This window comes from Nansenia antarctica (assembly GCF_963989245.1).
Source record: "Nansenia antarctica genome assembly, chromosome: 17".
Lineage (NCBI taxonomy): Eukaryota > Metazoa > Chordata > Actinopteri > Argentiniformes > Microstomatidae > Nansenia > Nansenia antarctica.
Genome location: NC_137687.1, coordinates 15,831,651 through 15,848,574, shown reverse-complemented (window position 1 = coordinate 15,848,574; position 16,924 = coordinate 15,831,651). Strand labels below are relative to the sequence as shown.

Below are 16,924 nucleotides of genomic sequence, written 5' to 3'. Positions count from 1 at the left end.
TGTACCTGGTGACAGCGTATCCATGGTGATAGTGTGTACTGTACCTGGTGACAGCGTATCCATGGTGATATTGTGTACTGTACCTGGTGACAGCGTATCCATGGTGATAGTGTGTACTGTACCTGGTGACAGCGTATCCGTTCAGCTGCAGGAACTTGAGGAGGTCCTGGGCCTTCTCTCTGTCCCGGGCCTTCTCCTTGGCTGTTAGGGTGTCGTAGGGCACCAGGAGGGGATGGCTTCCACCTCCTAAGAGACAACGCACAGATTCAATTAGCCAATCCGAAAAGAGACTGAGGACCAGACCATTCAAATGGACTGACTTATATAGCACCTTTATCCAAAGCGCTTTACAACGGCCTCTCATTCACCCGTTCACACACACATTTACACACCGACGGCGGCAAGCTTCCATGCAAGGCGCCGGCCAGCCCGCTCACTGGGAGCAATTTGGGGTTCAGTGTCTTGCCCAAGGACACTTCGACATGTGGCTAGCCGGGGCTCGAACCGCTAATCTGCCAACCTTGCGATCATTAGACGGCGGCTCTACCTCCTGAGACACAGCCTCTACCTCTTGAGACACAGCCTCTACCTCCTGAGACACAGCCTCTACCTCCTGAGACACAGCCTCTACCTCCTGAGACACAGCCTCTACCTCCTGAGACACAGCCTCTACCTCCTGAGACACAGCATCTACCTCCTGAGACACAGCCTCTATCTCCTGAGACACAGCCTCTATCTCCTGAGACACAGCCTCGACCTCCTGAGACACAGCCTCTACCTCCTGAGACACAGCCTCTACCCCCTGAGACACAGCCTCTACCTCCTGAGACACAGCCTCTACCTCCTGAGACACAGCCTCTACCTCCTGAGACACAGCCTCTACCTCCTGAGACACAGCCTCTACCTCCTGAGACACAGCCTCCCCATTCCAAATGATAAAAAATAAATGTAAAAAGCCATTGGGGGTTTGTGTTTAACAGGGTGACGGCTGCCTCACCTTTCCCCTGCAGCTCCATCTTCTTCTTCCTGCCCCAGGTGTTGTGGTAGTTCTCTGCCAGCTGCTCAGCCATCGACTGGAGGAGAGAAGAAAACACACTTACACACATACACACTGATACACATACACACTTACACACATACACACTGATACACATGCACACTTACACACATACACACTGATACACATGCACACTTACACACTGATACACATGCACACTTACACACATACACACTGATACACATACACACTTACACACATACACACTGATACACATACACACAGATACACATACACACATACACACTGATACACATACACACTGATACGCAGGACTTTTGTAAAGAATGTAAAAACTGTATTCTGATTGTATCTTGTATGCTCTGGTATATTGTATGCTCTGGTATATTGTATGCTCTTTGTATGTTTCTTGGTGCATTGTTTTTTGGATGTTCTTGTCTTGGTTGTTTTGTCTACCAGGGAGGACCACGTTGGGAACAAGTGTTTCAGTCCACTTTTACGTGTTATCCTCTGGGATCTACTTGTCTGTACTTTTTACCCAAATCAATCAATCAATCAACAAAATATTCTACAGAACCACTGCCCTAAGGTGTGTTAGACCTGCCCACATATCCACTACTGCATTCACATTCACACATCTCTTACCTGTAGCTCTCTAGAGAGGGCCATGGGCATGATGTCCACTGGTTGGGGGCTGTAGCCGTGGCTGGGGTCGTAGGTCGCCTGGAGGGGAAACACACACAGCACAGAGGTACTGTATCTGGATCAACATCACAATATCTACAGATGACCTCTCCCCTCCCCCTCCCCCTCCTCCTCCTCCTCCCCCTCCTCCCTCCCTCCCTCCCTCCCTCCCTCCCTCCTCCTCCTCCTCCTCCCTCCCTCCCTCCCTCCCGCCTCCTCCTCTTCCTCCTCCTCCTCCTCCTCCTCCCCCTCCTCCTCCTCCTCCTCCTCCTCCTCCTCCTCCTCCTCCTCCTCCTCCACCTCCTCCTCCTCCTCCTCCTCCCCCTCCTCCTGCTCCTCCCCCTCCTCCCTCTGTACCTGAGCAGTCTGGGAGATCTTGCGTGTGGGGGCTTTCTTCTCCACCTTCTCTGTCCCTCCCTCGTCCCGGGCCTTCTCCAGGGTCCACTCCCACGCACACATGGCCTTGACGGACTCTTTAATGGGCCAGCGGTAGATCTCCTTATCCTGGGGGGGCACACAGTGGACAGGGGGGGGGGAGCTTACAGTCAACCTCCATAATGGCGTATACACAATTATAACAAAAACAGCAAGATAAAAGCATCACCCATCCCATTCTTTACTTTCCTGAATGCCAAATAACATGGGATGAACGTTTTAGCCTCACCCACCACCGCCAGAGACTGTGTTGATAAATCAAGATTCACTAAGTTATCATTTACATTTTTGGCATTTAGCAGACGCCTTATTCCAAAGCGACTTACAATCAATACATTTGAATACTAAGCATGTGAATCATCAGTCCACCATTTGTAGCAGGAAGAGTAATCTAGCTCAGGCCCAGGGCCATTGATAGAAGGAAAAACCTTCTCCTATCACCTTCTTCTAAACCTAGTTGTTGTTGTTTTTTACACTGGAGAAACAGAGAAACAGTACAAGGGGGGCAATAGAAGTTCTTAGGGACACAGTAGAGGGGGAAAGCGGGTGTCTTTAGGAGACGTAGTGGTGGGGGGCAGAAGATGTCTCAGGAGGAGCAGTTAAGGTGTAACCTGAATAGATGGGTCTTCAGTCTACGACGGAAGATGGGTAGTGACTCTGCCGTTATTATCACTGTTTTTATCCAATATTGTGTTGACGTGATTGTAAATATTATTGTATTTCAGTTTCACAAACTGCCAAAAGAATATTCAATAAAGAAACGTGAAACTTGAAACAATTATAACAAATGTATGTGTAATATGATATGCAAGGAAATAACAAGGAGGGATGGTGAGATGTCAGTAATAGTGATGATGATGATGATGATGATGATGAGTTTGTTCTATGATGATGATGAGTTTGTTGGAGTTCTGCTCTGAAGGCTGCTGCGTACCTTCTCAGAGAAGGTCTTGTATGGCCGCAGCATGGGGTGGGTCTTGGCGTTCTCGTCCAACACTTCTCCGTACGTCCAGTTATTCTGAATCTGAACGCAGACATGGTGGTGAGCATCAGCAGAGTTAAACAGCTCTATTCACCTGAACGGTTCACACTTCTTTTGATTGGGTGAATTGGGTTGGAAACAGACGAGGAGGTATTTTAGAGGTGTGACAAACCTTTTCAAAGGCCCACTTGTCGTGCGTGTGCTCCGCGAACATATTAATGAAGCCGTCCAGCCTCTCTGGGATGATAGTGCTGCAAAGTACAGAGTACATGAAATAGTCCAAAAACCACAAAACTATTCAATCAAAGTATAGCTTCATTATCTGAGAATCTGCATTTGACATAATTAACACTAAAACAGCTATGAGGGGTCATTTGACTCGATCATTTGCACTTGATAACATTTCAGGACTCTCCTTTCATGACTTTTCCTAGATACGTGCGTTCTACCACCCAGTATCCTTACATTTTCAAAATCACATCAGGATAAGCTAGTATGAAGATATTTTGCAGTTGTTCTGTGTAGGAAGCAGGACAATTTACAAGCGGCCAACTAGTGGTTGTTGGTGTAAATAGCAGCGTAGCATTGTAAAGAGGTGGTTTGACCCCATTTGATCCCCAAGGCGGCTCTTTTAGGAGATAAAAAAGGCACGGCTGTTCTAGTGTTAAATGATCCCAAGACATCACATTATTGTCCCACCCAGCCCCTCTCTCTCTCTCACTTGGTCGTCTCCACAGGTTTGGGATCAAAGTTGCCCTCAGCGTCGACGGAGGCTTTCTTCTCTACGATGGAGAAGCTGGCGTCCACGTAGTCAGGAGGGATGGCGCCGGAGATGGCACAGATGCACGGCATGGCGATCTTGAACAGCTCTGCATCAAATTTCTAGAATGTTAAGAAGGGTTAGTGAGAGAGAGAGAGAGAGAGAGAGAGAGAGAGAGAGAGAGAGAGAGAGAGAGAGGAGGGGGGGGGGGGGGGGGGTGTTACCCTTCATGTTTACAATCTAGCATCAGTATAGCAGAAACTGGGTTCACAATGTGTATTTGAAATCATTTCAAATATTTAAACTCTTGATGGAGGTTGAGGCCTGACACAACGGAACAAATTAAATCAATCAGAAAAAAGTGCAGACAGACCCCGCCCATCTAACCACTCCAGCACAAACACTAAAAGTATTTAAAAGTATTTAAATGAAGTGTCAACCCCAGGTCTCACGCTGACGTATAGTAAGTGTTATGTGAATGGTAAACAGACTGACTAATACAGCGCCTTATTCCAAAGCGCTTTACAACGGCCTCTCATTCACCCTTTCACACACACATTCACACACCAATGGCGGCAAGCTACCATGCAAGGCGCCAGCCGCTCACTGGGAGCAATTTGGGGTTCAGTGTCTTGCCCAAGGACACTTCGACATGTGGCCAGCCGGGGCTCGGACCGCCAATCTGCCAACCTTGCGATCATTAGACGCCGGCTCTACCTCCTGCACCACAGCCGCCCCCTGTAGGGGTAGGGGTAGAGGGGTAGAGGGGGGTATCAAACTCTCACCTTGTGTGCCAGAGACTCAAAGATCCCCCAGAAGAGTTTGCGTGTGAGATGTAGCTCCTCCTCTGAGGACACCCCGAAGTTGCCCCAGCCGTTGGGCAGGCAGTAGTACTTCCAGCAACGCTCGTAGTGATTGGTCAACAACTGGACGTATCAGAAAAGAAGAAAGAGAGAAAAAAAAAAAGTCCCCTAGAATGATAACTAACACAAGACACAAATGTGGAAAAATTCAGGTATTTTTTTGAGGAGTGAACAATTTCACAATCCCGACCAGAGCGAATAGATTGTTGTTTAGTCAAACCTTCAGAGGCATCTTGGCGTACTCGTTGAGGATGGGCACGTCGAACACCAGCCTCCTGAGCAGGTGCTGCAGCATGGAGGGGCGGAGGTACCTGAGAGCGTACCAGAGGAAAGGTAACATAATGTAATACAATAATAAAAACATCAACATGAAGATGAATTCTACATAAAAGTTTGGCTTTCCCATTAGCTTATTGCAAATTCAAGAGGGTCAATTCAGTTTCGGGATGAATATGTGACACAGTCTGATCATTTGGTCCGCATGTCGGCAAGCAATCAAAATGTTCAGGCTTTTCTTTTGAAACACGGTACTACGTTTCAACGCTGTTGAGAATCGCAACACAAACGCGCTAGTAAAGCCAAAACACTGCAACAATGCAATGGATTAGGTGAGTAATCCCCACTGCTACCTCGTTAACTAGAACACTACTTTACATTGTTAGCAGGCTCACAAAACAAGCTGTGTTAGTTGACTAGCGATGTGTCGTTGATTTTCAACAATGCGGAAATGTATTCACATTTTCTTAGAAAGAAAAGTCTGATCATTACGTCAGATCCCGACATGAGGACCAAAGCATTAGAACGTGTCACATTATTCACTGATCAGTAGTGGAGTTGGGGGGTCAGTAGGACAGTAGTGGAGTTGGGGGGTCAGTAGGACAGTAGTAGAGTTGGGGGGTCAGTAGTACAGTAGGACAGTTGGGGGGTCAGTAGGACAGTAGTGGAGTTGGGGGGTCAGTAGGACAGTAGAGGAGTTGGGGGGTCAGTAGGACAGTAGTAGAGTTGGGGGGTCAGTAGGTCAGTAGTAGAGTTGGGGGGTCAGTAGGACAGTAGAGGAGTTGGGGGGTCAGTAGGACAGTAGTAGAGTTGGGGGGTCAGTAGGACAGTAGTAGAGTTGGGGGGTCAGTAGGACAGTAGTAGAGTTGGGGGGTCAGTAGGACAGTAGAGGAGTTGGGGGGTCAGTAGGACAGTAGTAGAGTTGGGGGGTCAGTAGGTCAGTAGTAGAGTTGGGGGGTCAGTAGGACAGTAGTAGAGTTGGGGGGTCAGTAGGACAGTAGGACAGTAGTAGAGTTGGGGGGTCAGTAGGACAGTAGTGGAGTTGGGGGGTCAGTAGGACAGTAGTAGAGTTGGGGGGTCAGTAGGACAGTAGTAGAGTTGGGGGGTCAGTAGGTCAGTAGTGGAGTTGGGGGGTCAGTAGGTCAGTAGTAGAGTTGGGGGGTCAGTAGGACAGTAGTAGAGTTGGGGGGTCAGTGGGACAGTAGTAGAGTTGGGGGGTCAGTAGGACAGTAGTAGAGTTGGGGGGTCAGTAGGACAGTAGAGGAGTTGGGGGGTCAGTAGGACAGTAGTAGAGTTGGGGGGTCAGTAGGACAGTAGTAGAGTTGGGGGGTCAGTAGGACAGTAGTAGAGTTGGGGGGTCAGTAGGTCAGTAGTGGAGTTGGGGGGTCAGTAGGACAGTAGTAGAGTTGGGGGGTCAGTAGGACAGTAGTAGAGTTGGGGGGTCAGTAGGTCAGTAGTAGAGTTGGGGGGTCAGTAGGACAGTAGTAGAGTTGGGGGGTCAGTAGGTCAGTAGTAGAGTTGGGGGGTCAGTAGGTCAGTAGTAGAGTTGGGGGGTCAGTAGGACAGTAGTAGAGTTGGGGGGTCAGTAGGACAGTAGTAGAGTTGGGGGGTCAGTAGGACAGTAGTAGAGTTGGGGGGTCAGTAGGTCAGTAGTAGAGTTGGGGGGTCAGTAGGACAGTAGTAGAGTTGGGGGGTCAGTAGGACAGTAGTAGAGTTGGGGGGTCAGTAGGACAGTAGTAGAGTTGGGGGGTCAGTAGGACAGTAGTAGAGTTGGGGGGTCAGTAGGACAGTAGTAGAGTTGGGGGGTCAGTAGGACAGTAGTGGAGTTGGGGGGTCAGTAGGACAGTAGTAGAGTTGGGGGGTCAGTAGGACAGTAGTAGAGTTGGGGGGTCAGTAGGACAGTAGTAGAGTTGGGGGGTCAGTAGGACAGTAGTGGAGTTGGGGGGTCAGTAGGACAGTAGTAGAGTTGGGGGGTCAGTAGGACAGTAGTAGAGTTGGGGGGTCAGTAGGACAGTAGTAGAGTTGGGGGGTCAGTAGGACAGTAGTGGAGTTGGGGGGTCAGTAGGACAGTAGTAGAGTTGGGGGGTCAGTAGGTCAGTAGTAGAGTTGGGGGGTCAGTAGGACAGTAGTAGAGTTGGGGGGTCAGTAGGACAGTAGTAGAGTTGGGGGGTCAGTAGGACAGTAGTAGAGTTGGGGGGTCAGTAGGACAGTAGTGGAGTTGGGAGGTCAGTAGGACAGTAGTAGAGTTGGGGGGTCAGTAGGACAGTAGTAGAGTTGGGGGGTCAGTAGGACAGTAGTAGAGTTGGGGGGTCAGTAGGACAGTAGTAGAGTTGGGGGGTCAGTAGGACAGTAGTAGAGTTGGGGGGTCAGTAGGACAGTAGTAGAGTTGGGGGGTCAGTAGGACAGTAGTAGAGTTGGGGGGTCAGTAGGACAGTAGTAGAGTTGGGGGGTCAGTAGGACAGTAGTAGAGTTGGGGGGTCAGTAGGACAGTAGTAGAGTTGGGGGGTCAGTAGGACAGTAGTAGAGTTGGGGGGTCAGTAGGACAGTAGTAGAGTTGGGGGGTCAGTAGGACAGTAGTAGAGTTGGGGGGTCAGTAGGACAGTAGTAGAGTTGGGGGGTCAGTAGGACAGTAGTAGAGTTGGGGGGTCAGTAGGACAGTAGTAGAGTTGGGGGGTCAGTAGGACAGTAGTAGAGTTGGGGGGGTCAGTAGGACAGTAGTAGAGTTGGGGGGTCAGTAGGACAGTAGTGGAGTTGGAGGGTCAGTAGGACAGTAGTAGAGTTGGGGGGTCAGTAGGACAGTAGTAGAGTTGGGGGTCAGTAGGACAGTAGAGGAGTTGGGGGGTCAGTAGGACAGTAGTAGAGTTGGGGGGTCAGTAGGACAGTAGTAGAGTTGGGGGGTCAGTAGGACAGTAGTAGAGTTGGGGGGTCAGTAGGACAGTAGTAGAGTTGGGGGGTCAGTAGGTCAGTAGTAGAGTTGGGGGGTCAGTAGGACAGTAGTAGAGTTGGGGGGTCAGTAGGACAGTAGTAGAGTTGGGGGGTCAGTAGGTCAGTAGTAGAGTTGGGGGGTCAGTAGGACAGTAGTAGAGTTGGGGGGTCAGTAGGACAGTAGTAGAGTTGGGGGGTCAGTAGGTCAGTAGTAGAGTTGGGGGGTCAGTAGGACAGTAGTAGAGTTGGGGGGTCAGTAGGACAGTAGTAGAGTTGGGGGGTCAGTAGGACAGTAGTAGAGTTGGGGGGTCAGTAGGACAGTAGTAGAGTTGGGGGGTCAGTAGGACAGTAGTAGAGTTGGGGGGTCAGTAGGACAGTAGTAGAGTTGGGGGGTCAGTAGGACAGTAGTGGAGTTGGGGGGTCAGTAGGACAGTAGTAGAGTTGGGGGGTCAGTAGGACAGTAGTAGAGTTGGGGGGTCAGTAGGACAGTAGTAGAGTTGGGGGGTCAGTAGGACAGTAGAGGAGTTGGGGGGTCAGTAGGACAGTAGTAGAGTTGGGGGGTCAGTAGGACAGTAGTAGAGTTGGGGGGTCAGTAGGACAGTAGTAGAGTTGGGGGGTCAGTAGGACAGTGGTAGAGTTGGGGGGTCAGTAGGTCAGTAGTAGAGTTGGGGGGTCAGTAGGACAGTAGTAGAGTTGGGGGGTCAGTAGGACAGTAGTAGAGTTGGGGGGTCAGTAGGACAGTAGTAGAGTTGGGGGGTCAGTAGGACAGTAGTAGAGTTGGGGGGTCAGTAGGACAGTAGTAGAGTTGGGGGGTCAGTAGGACAGTAGTAGAGTTGGGGGGTCAGTAGGACAGTAGTAGAGTTGGGGGGTCAGTAGGACAGTAGAGGAGTTGGGGGGTCAGTAGGACAGTAGTAGAGTTGGGGGGTCAGTAGGACAGTAGTGGAGTTGGGGGGTCAGTAGGACAGTAGTAGAGTTGGGGGGTCAGTAGGACAGTAGTGCAGTTGGGGGGTCAGTAGGACAGTAGTGGAGTTGGGGGGTCAGTAGGACAGTAGTGCAGTTGGGGGGTCAGTAGGACAGTAGTAGAGTTGGGGGGTCAGTAGGACAGTAGTGCAGTTGGGGGGTCAGTAGGACAGTAGTGCAGTTGGGGGGTCAGTAGGACAGTAGTGCAGTTGGGGGGTCAGTAGGACAGTAGTAGAGTTGGGGGGTCAGTAGGACAGTAGTAGAGTTGGGGGGTCAGTAGGACAGTAGTAGAGTTGGGGGGTCAGTAGGACAGTAGAGGAGTTGGGGGGTCAGTAGGACAGTAGAGGAGTTGGGGGGTCAGTAGGACAGTAGTAGAGTTGGGGGGTCAGTAGGACAGTAGAGGAGTTGGGGGGTCAGTAGGACAGTAGTAGAGTTGGGGGGTCAGTAGGACAGTAGTAGAGTTGGGGGGTCAGTAGGACAGTAGTAGAGTTGGGGGGTCAGTAGGACAGTAGTAGAGTTGGGGGGTCAGTAGGACAGTAGTGGAGTTGGGGGGTCAGTAGGACAGTAGTAGAGTTGGGGGGTCAGTAGGACAGTAGTAGAGTTGGGGGGTCAGTAGGTCAGTAGTAGAGTTGGGGGGTCAGTAGGACAGTAGAGGAGTTGGGGGGTCAGTAGGACAGTAGTAGAGTTGGGGGGTCAGTAGGACAGTAGTAGAGTTGGGGGGTCAGTAGGACAGTAGTAGAGTTGGGGGGTCAGTAGGTCAGTAGTGGAGTTGGGGGGTCAGTAGGACAGTAGTAGAGTTGGGGGGTCAGTAGGACAGTAGTAGAGTTGGGGGGTCAGTAGGACAGTAGTAGAGTTGGGGGGTCAGTAGGACAGTAGTAGAGTTGGGGGGTCAGTAGGACAGTAGAGGAGTTGGGGGGTCAGTAGGACAGTAGTAGAGTTGGGGGGTCAGTAGGACAGTAGTAGAGTTGGGGGGTCAGTAGGACAGTAGTAGAGTTGGGGGGTCAGTAGGACAGTAGTAGAGTTGGGGGGTCAGTAGGACAGTAGTGGAGTTGGGGGTTCAGTAGGTCAGTAGAGGAGTTGGGGGGTCAGTAGGACAGTAGTAGAGTTGGAGGGTCAGTAGGTCAGTAGTAGAGTTGGGGGGTCAGTAGGACAGTAGAGGAGTTGGGGGGTCAGTAGGACAGTAGTGGAGTTGGGGGGTCAGTAGGACAGTAGAGGAGTTGGGGGGTCAGTAGGACAGTAGTAGAGTTGGGGGGTCAGTAGGACAGTAGTAGAGTTGGGGGGTCAGTAGGACAGTAGTAGAGTTGGGGGGTCAGTAGGACAGTAGTAGAGTTGGGGGGTCAGTAGGACAGTAGTAGAGTTGGGGGGTCAGTAGGACAGTAGTAGAGTTGGGGGGTCAGTAGGACAGTAGAGGAGTTGGGGGGTCAGTAGGACAGTAGTAGAGTTGGGGGGTCAGTAGGACAGTAGTAGAGTTGGGGGGTCAGTAGGACAGTAGTAGAGTTGGGGGGTCAGTAGGACAGTAGTAGAGTTGGGGGGTCAGTAGGACAGTAGTAGAGTTGGGGGGTCAGTAGGACAGTAGAGGAGTTGGGGGGTCAGTAGGACAGTAGTAGAGTTGGGGGGTCAGTAGGACAGTAGTAGAGTTGGGGGGTCAGTAGGACAGTAGTAGAGTTGGGGGGTCAGTAGGACAGTAGTAGAGTTGGGGGGTCAGTAGGACAGTAGTAGAGTTGGGGGGTCAGTAGGACAGTAGAGGAGTTGGGGGGTCAGTAGGACAGTAGTAGAGTTGGGGGGTCAGTAGGACAGTAGTAGAGTTGGGGGGTCAGTAGGACAGTAGTAGAGTTGGGGGGTCAGTAGGACAGTAGTAGAGTTGGGGGGTCAGTAGGACAGTAGTAGAGTTGGGGGGTCAGTAGGACAGTAGTAGAGTTGGGGGGTCAGTAGGACAGTAGTAGAGTTGGGGGTCAGTAGGACAGTAGTAGAGTTGGGGGGTCAGTAGGACAGTAGAGGAGTTGGGGGGTCAGTAGGACAGTAGTAGAGTTGGGGGGTCAGTAGGACAGTAGGACAGTTGGGGGGTCAGTAGGACAGTAGTAGAGTTGGGGGGTCAGTAGGACAGTAGTAGAGTTGGGGGGTCAGTAGGACAGTAGTAGAGTTGGGGGGTCAGTAGGACAGTAGTAGAGTTGGGGGGTCAGTAGGACAGTAGTAGAGTTGGGGGGTCAGTAGGTCAGTAGTAGAGTTGGGGGGTCAGTAGGACAGTAGTAGAGTTGGGGGGTCAGTAGGACAGTAGAGGAGTTGGGGGGTCAGTAGGACAGTAGTGGAGTTGGGGGGTCAGTAGGACAGTAGAGGAGTTGGGGGGTCAGTAGGACAGTAGTAGAGTTGGGGGGTCAGTAGGACAGTAGTAGAGTTGGGGGGTCAGTAGGACAGTAGAGGAGTTGGGGGGTCAGTAGGACAGTAGTAGAGTTGGGGGGTCAGTAGGACAGTAGTAGAGTTGGGGGGTCAGTAGGACAGTAGTAGAGTTGGGGGGTCAGTAGGACAGTAGAGGAGTTGGGGGGTCAGTAGGACAGTAGTAGAGTTGGGGGGTCAGTAGGACAGTAGTAGAGTTGGGGGGTCAGTAGGACAGTAGTAGAGTTGGGGGGTCAGTAGGACAGTAGTAGAGTTGGGGGTCAGTAGGACAGTAGTAGAGTTGGGGGTCAGTAGGACAGTAGTAGAGTTGGGGGGTCAGTAGGACAGTAGTAGAGTTGGGGGGTCAGTAGGACAGTAGGACAGTTGGGGGGTCAGTAGGACAGTAGTAGAGTTGGGGGGTCAGTAGGACAGTAGTAGAGTTGGGGGGTCAGTAGGACAGTAGTAGAGTTGGGGGGTCAGTAGGACAGTAGTAGAGTTGGGGGGTCAGTAGGACAGTAGTAGAGTTGGGGGGTCAGTAGGACAGTAGAGGAGTTGGGGGGTCAGTAGGTCAGTAGTAGAGTTGGGGGGTCAGTAGGACAGTAGTAGAGTTGGGGGGTCAGTAGGACAGTAGTGGAGTTGGGGGGTCAGTAGGACAGTAGAGGAGTTGGGGGGTCAGTAGGACAGTAGTAGAGTTGGGGGGTCAGTAGGACAGTAGTAGAGTTGGGGGGTCAGTAGGTCAGTAGTAGAGTTGGGGGGTCAGTAGGACAGTAGTAGAGTTGGGGGGTCAGTAGGACAGTAGTAGAGTTGGGGGGTCAGTAGGTCAGTAGTGGAGTTGGGGGGTCAGTAGGACAGTAGTAGAGTTGGGGGGTCAGTAGGACAGTAGTAGAGTTGGGGGGTCAGTAGGACAGTAGTAGAGTTGGGGGGTCAGTAGGACAGTAGTAGAGTTGGGGGGTCAGTAGGACAGTAGTGGAGTTGGGGGGTCAGTAGGACAGTAGTAGAGTTGGGGGGTCAGTAGGACAGTAGTAGAGTTGGGGGGTCAGTAGGACAGTAGTAGAGTTGGGGGGTCAGTAGGACAGTAGTAGAGTTGGGGGGTCAGTAGGACAGTAGTAGAGTTGGGGGGTCAGTAGGACAGTAGTAGAGTTGGGGGGTCAGTAGGACAGTAGTAGAGTTGGGGGGTCAGTAGGACAGTAGTAGAGTTGGGGGGTCAGTAGGTCAGTAGTAGAGTTGGGGGGTCAGTAGGACAGTAGTAGAGTTGGGGGGTCAGTAGGACAGTAGTAGAGTTGGGGGGTCAGTAGGACAGTAGTAGAGTTGGGGGGTCAGTAGGACAGTAGTAGAGTTGGGGGGTCAGTAGGACAGTAGAGGAGTTGGGGGGTCAGTAGGACAGTAGTAGAGTTGAGGGGTCAGTAGGACAGTAGTAGAGTTGGGGGGTCAGTAGGACAGTAGTAGAGTTGGGGGGTCAGTAGGACAGTAGAGGAGTTGGGGGGTCAGTAGGACAGTAGTAGAGTTGGGGGGTCAGTAGGACAGTAGTAGAGTTGGGGGGTCAGTAGGACAGTAGTAGAGTTGGGGGGTCAGTAGGACAGTAGTAGAGTTGGGGGGTCAGTAGGACAGTAGTAGAGTTGGGGGGTCAGTAGGACAGTAGTAGAGTTGGGGGGTCAGTAGGACAGTAGAGGAGTTGGGGGGTCAGTAGGACAGTAGAGGAGTTGGGGGGTCAGTAGGACAGTAGTAGAGTTGGGGGGTCAGTAGGACAGTAGTAGAGTTGGGGGGTCAGTAGGACAGTAGTAGAGTTGGGGGGTCAGTAGGACAGTAGTAGAGTTGGGGGGTCAGTAGGACAGTAGTAGAGTTGGGGGGTCAGTAGGACAGTAGTAGAGTTGGGGGGTCAGTAGGACAGTAGTAGAGTTGGGGGGTCAGTAGGACAGTAGTAGAGTTGGGGGGTCAGTAGGACAGTAGAGGAGTTGGGGGGTCAGTAGGTCAGTAGTAGAGTTGGGGGGTCAGTAGGACAGTAGTAGAGTTGGGGGGTCAGTAGGACAGTAGTAGAGTTGGGGGGTCAGTAGGACAGTAGTAGAGTTGGGGGGTCAGTAGGACAGTAGTAGAGTTGGGGGGTCAGTAGGTCAGTAGTAGAGTTGGGGGGTCAGTAGGACAGTAGAGGAGTTGGGGGGTCAGTAGGACAGTAGTAGAGTTGGGGGGTCAGTAGGACAGTAGTAGAGTTGGGGGGTCAGTAGGACAGTAGAGGAGTTGGGGGGTCAGTAGGACAGTAGTAGAGTTGGGGGGTCAGTAGGACAGTAGTAGAGTTGGGGGGTCAGTAGGACAGTAGAGGAGTTGGGGGGTCAGTAGGACAGTAGTAGAGTTGGGGGGTCAGTAGGACAGTAGTAGAGTTGGGGGGTCAGTAGGTCAGTAGAGGAGTTGGGGGGTCAGTAGGACAGTAGTAGAGTTGGGGGGTCAGTAGGACAGTAGTAGAGTTGGGGGGTCAGTAGGTCAGTAGAGGAGTTGGGGGGTCAGTAGGACAGTAGTAGAGTTGGGGGGTCAGTAGGACAGTAGTAGAGTTGGGGGGTCAGTAGGACAGTAGTAGAGTTGGGGGGTCAGTAGGACAGTAGTAGAGTTGGGGGGTCAGTAGGACAGTAGTAGAGTTGGGGGGTCAGTAGGACAGTAGTAGAGTTGGGGGGTCAGTAGGACAGTAGTAGAGTTGGGGGGTCAGTAGGACAGTAGTAGAGTTGGGGGGTCAGTAGGACAGTAGTGGAGTTGGGGGGTCAGTAGGACAGTAGAGGAGTTGGGGGGTCAGTAGGACAGTAGTAGAGTTGGGGGGTCAGTAGGACAGTAGTGGAGTTGGGAGGTCAGTAGGACAGTAGAGGAGTTGGGGGGTCAGTAGGACAGTAGTAGAGTTGGGGGGTCAGTAGGACAGTAGTAGAGTTGGGGGGTCAGTAGGACAGTAGTAGAGTTGGGGGGTCAGTAGGACAGTAGTGTAGTTGGGGGGTCAGTAGGACAGTAGTAGAGTTGGGGGGTCAGTAGGACAGTAGTAGAGTTGGGGGGTCAGTAGGACAGTAGAGGAGTTGGGGGGTCAGTAGGTCAGTAGTAGAGTTGGGGGGTCAGTAGGACAGTAGTAGAGTTGGGGGGTCAGTAGGACAGTAGTAGAGTTGGGGGGTCAGTAGGACAGTAGTAGAGTTGGGGGGTCAGTAGGACAGTAGAGGAGTTGGGGGGTCAGTAGGACAGTAGTAGAGTTGGGGGGTCAGTAGGACAGTAGTAGAGTTGGGGGGTCAGTAGGACAGTAGTAGAGTTGGGGGGTCAGTAGGACAGTAGTAGAGTTGGGGGGTCAGTAGGACAGTAGTAGAGTTGGGGGGTCAGTAGGACAGTAGTAGAGTTGGGGGGTCAGTAGGACAGTAGTAGAGTTGGGGGGTCAGTAGGACAGTAGTGGAGTTGGGAGGTCAGTAGGACAGTAGAGGAGTTGGGGGGTCAGTAGGACAGTAGTAGAGTTGGGGGGTCAGTAGGACAGTAGTAGAGTTGGGGGGTCAGTAGGACAGTAGAGGAGTTGGGGGGTCAGTAGGTCAGTAGTGGGTTGGGGGGTCAGTAAGACAGTAGTAGACTTTGGGGGTAAACTGACTTGACGAGGGACATGAGACACTCCTCTATGACGTCCCGCTGGGCCTTGGTGAGGGCGCGGCCGCGGGACAGGCGGTAGATGGTGTGCAGCATGGAGTCGATCATGATGGCGCGGTGGTCCGTGCCGGGGAACAGGGGGGCGCACTTGGTCAGCAGCGGCAGGACGGCCGAGCACAGGTACCGGTTCAGGGCCAGGGCCATCTCCGTGGTGCTGAAGGCGATCTGAGAGACAGAGGGAGACGGGTCACCACTGGCGGACTCAGGGGGGGGGGGGGGGCAGGGGGGGCGACTGCCCCTCCTGGTGCCCCCACGGATGAAAAATGTCTCTCTTAAGTACCCTTTTGAGTGGCAAAAATGCCCTTTTGAGTGGCAAAATTAGAGGATGTGCCCTATTGGTGCCCTTCCAATGGTCTAAACTTGACCATGTGCACTGATGGGGTCCCATGTTGTGCAGTAGGTGCCCTTTTTTTCTTTCTGCCCCTGCCCTTCAAACAGCCTGAGTCTGCCACTGCAGGTCACATCATTATATGGGTGTTCAGTGTCTAGTTTTCTAGATAGATAGATAGACAGATAGATATATCTTTACTTAGTCAGGACAGTGGACATTAATGAACAGTCACTTATACAGAGTATGGTGACGGTAAATATGTCAGATTTAGCTGTGAGCTCATTTGCATCCGTAGTCCTCGTGACATAAAATCGTACAATAGATTAAAAAAACTACAAGAATAATGGACAACATCACAACAGAATACAATGACTATGTGTCCATAGGGACATACATTGGTGCAGCAGAAAATAAAGTGCACAGGTTAAAAGTGCAAAATACGACAGAAAATAAGGTAGTGCAATGGTACTGAGGGAAAGGTAGCAGCAAATCAATTGTTGTGCAAAAAAGATCATGAAGATATGATATATTACAGACCGGTGAATGACCACAATCCAATTGACCGCATAGGTCACATAGCTAAATGGAATGTTCCAGTATCTTCAACATCTACACTGCTACCGTACATACATAGAGATCTACCCAGGTGTCCCTGTGTTTCCATGACTCCCCTGTGTGTTTCCATGACGCCCCTGTATCTCCATGACTCCTCTGTGAGTCCCTGTGTTTCCATGACTCCCCTGTGTGTCCCTGTGTTTCCATGACTCCCCTGTGTTTCCATGACTCCCCTGTGTTTCCATGACTCCCCTATGAGTCCCTGTATCTCCATGACTCCCCTATGTGTTTCCATGACTCCCCTGTGAGTCCCTGTGTTTCCATGACTCCCCTATGAGTCCCTGTATCTCCATGACTCCCCTATGTGTTTCCATGACTCCCCTGTGAGTCCCTGTGTTTCCAAGACTCCCCTGTGTTTCCAAGACTCCCCTGTGAGTCCCTGTGTTTCCAAGACTCCCCTGTGTGTCCCTGTGTTTCCAAGACTCCCCTGTGTTTCCAAGACTCCCCTGTGTGTCCCTGTGTTTCCATGACTCCCCTGTGTTTCCATGACTCCCCTGTGTTTCCAAGACTCCCCTGTGAGTCCCTGTGTTTCCATGACTCCCCTGTGTGAAACTCACCGTGTCCAGCGAGGCCGCGGCCCTCATGTCGGGCAGGAAGCCCACCTCCAGGACGTGCAGCATGAAGTCCTGGTTGTCGATGCCGTAGACTCTGTCCAGGAACAGCACCATGGCGGCCTTGTGGTCCGGCGCGAAGCTGGCCGACATCTTAGGCTCGATGACGTGACCGTCTGGGCAGAGAGAGAGAGAGAGAGAGAGAGAGAGAGAGTGGGTGAAAATCTGTCTTGAACACTTAATCAGCCAAGACATGTCATTTGACCCCTGTGAGTTATATCTTTGCACTCGATCAAATTTCAGGACCCTCCTTTCATGACTTGTCCTAGATATGTGCGTTCTACCACCCAGTATCCTTACTTGTTCAAAATCACATCAGGATAAGCTAATATAAAGCTATTTTGTAGTTTTTATGTGTAGGAAGCAGGCTAATTTACAAGCAGCCAACTAGTGGTCGTTGTGTGTAAATAGCAGCTTAGCATTGAAAAAGGCGGCTCTTTTAGTAG

The 16,924-nt window shown here is 51.5% G+C and overlaps 1 protein-coding gene across 1 annotated transcript in view; it reads right to left on the bottom strand.

The window, feature by feature from the left end:
• ryr1b (ryanodine receptor 1b (skeletal)) overlaps nucleotides 1-16,924 on the bottom strand; it is a gene marked incomplete at both ends in the record, with an annotated part of 143,409 nt that overhangs the window by 56,791 nt on the left and 69,694 nt on the right. The window contains 11 exons of the mRNA XM_080547334.1: nucleotides 123-246; nucleotides 998-1,073; nucleotides 1,664-1,741; nucleotides 2,060-2,206; nucleotides 3,072-3,161; nucleotides 3,292-3,370; nucleotides 3,841-4,001; nucleotides 4,665-4,805; nucleotides 4,963-5,053; nucleotides 14,866-15,086; nucleotides 16,425-16,594. Coding sequence (XP_080403460.1) covers nucleotides 123-246; nucleotides 998-1,073; nucleotides 1,664-1,741; nucleotides 2,060-2,206; nucleotides 3,072-3,161; nucleotides 3,292-3,370; nucleotides 3,841-4,001; nucleotides 4,665-4,805; nucleotides 4,963-5,053; nucleotides 14,866-15,086; nucleotides 16,425-16,594 — 1,378 coding nt within the window. The remainder of the gene's footprint in view (nucleotides 1-122; nucleotides 247-997; nucleotides 1,074-1,663; nucleotides 1,742-2,059; nucleotides 2,207-3,071; nucleotides 3,162-3,291; nucleotides 3,371-3,840; nucleotides 4,002-4,664; nucleotides 4,806-4,962; nucleotides 5,054-14,865; nucleotides 15,087-16,424; nucleotides 16,595-16,924) is intronic.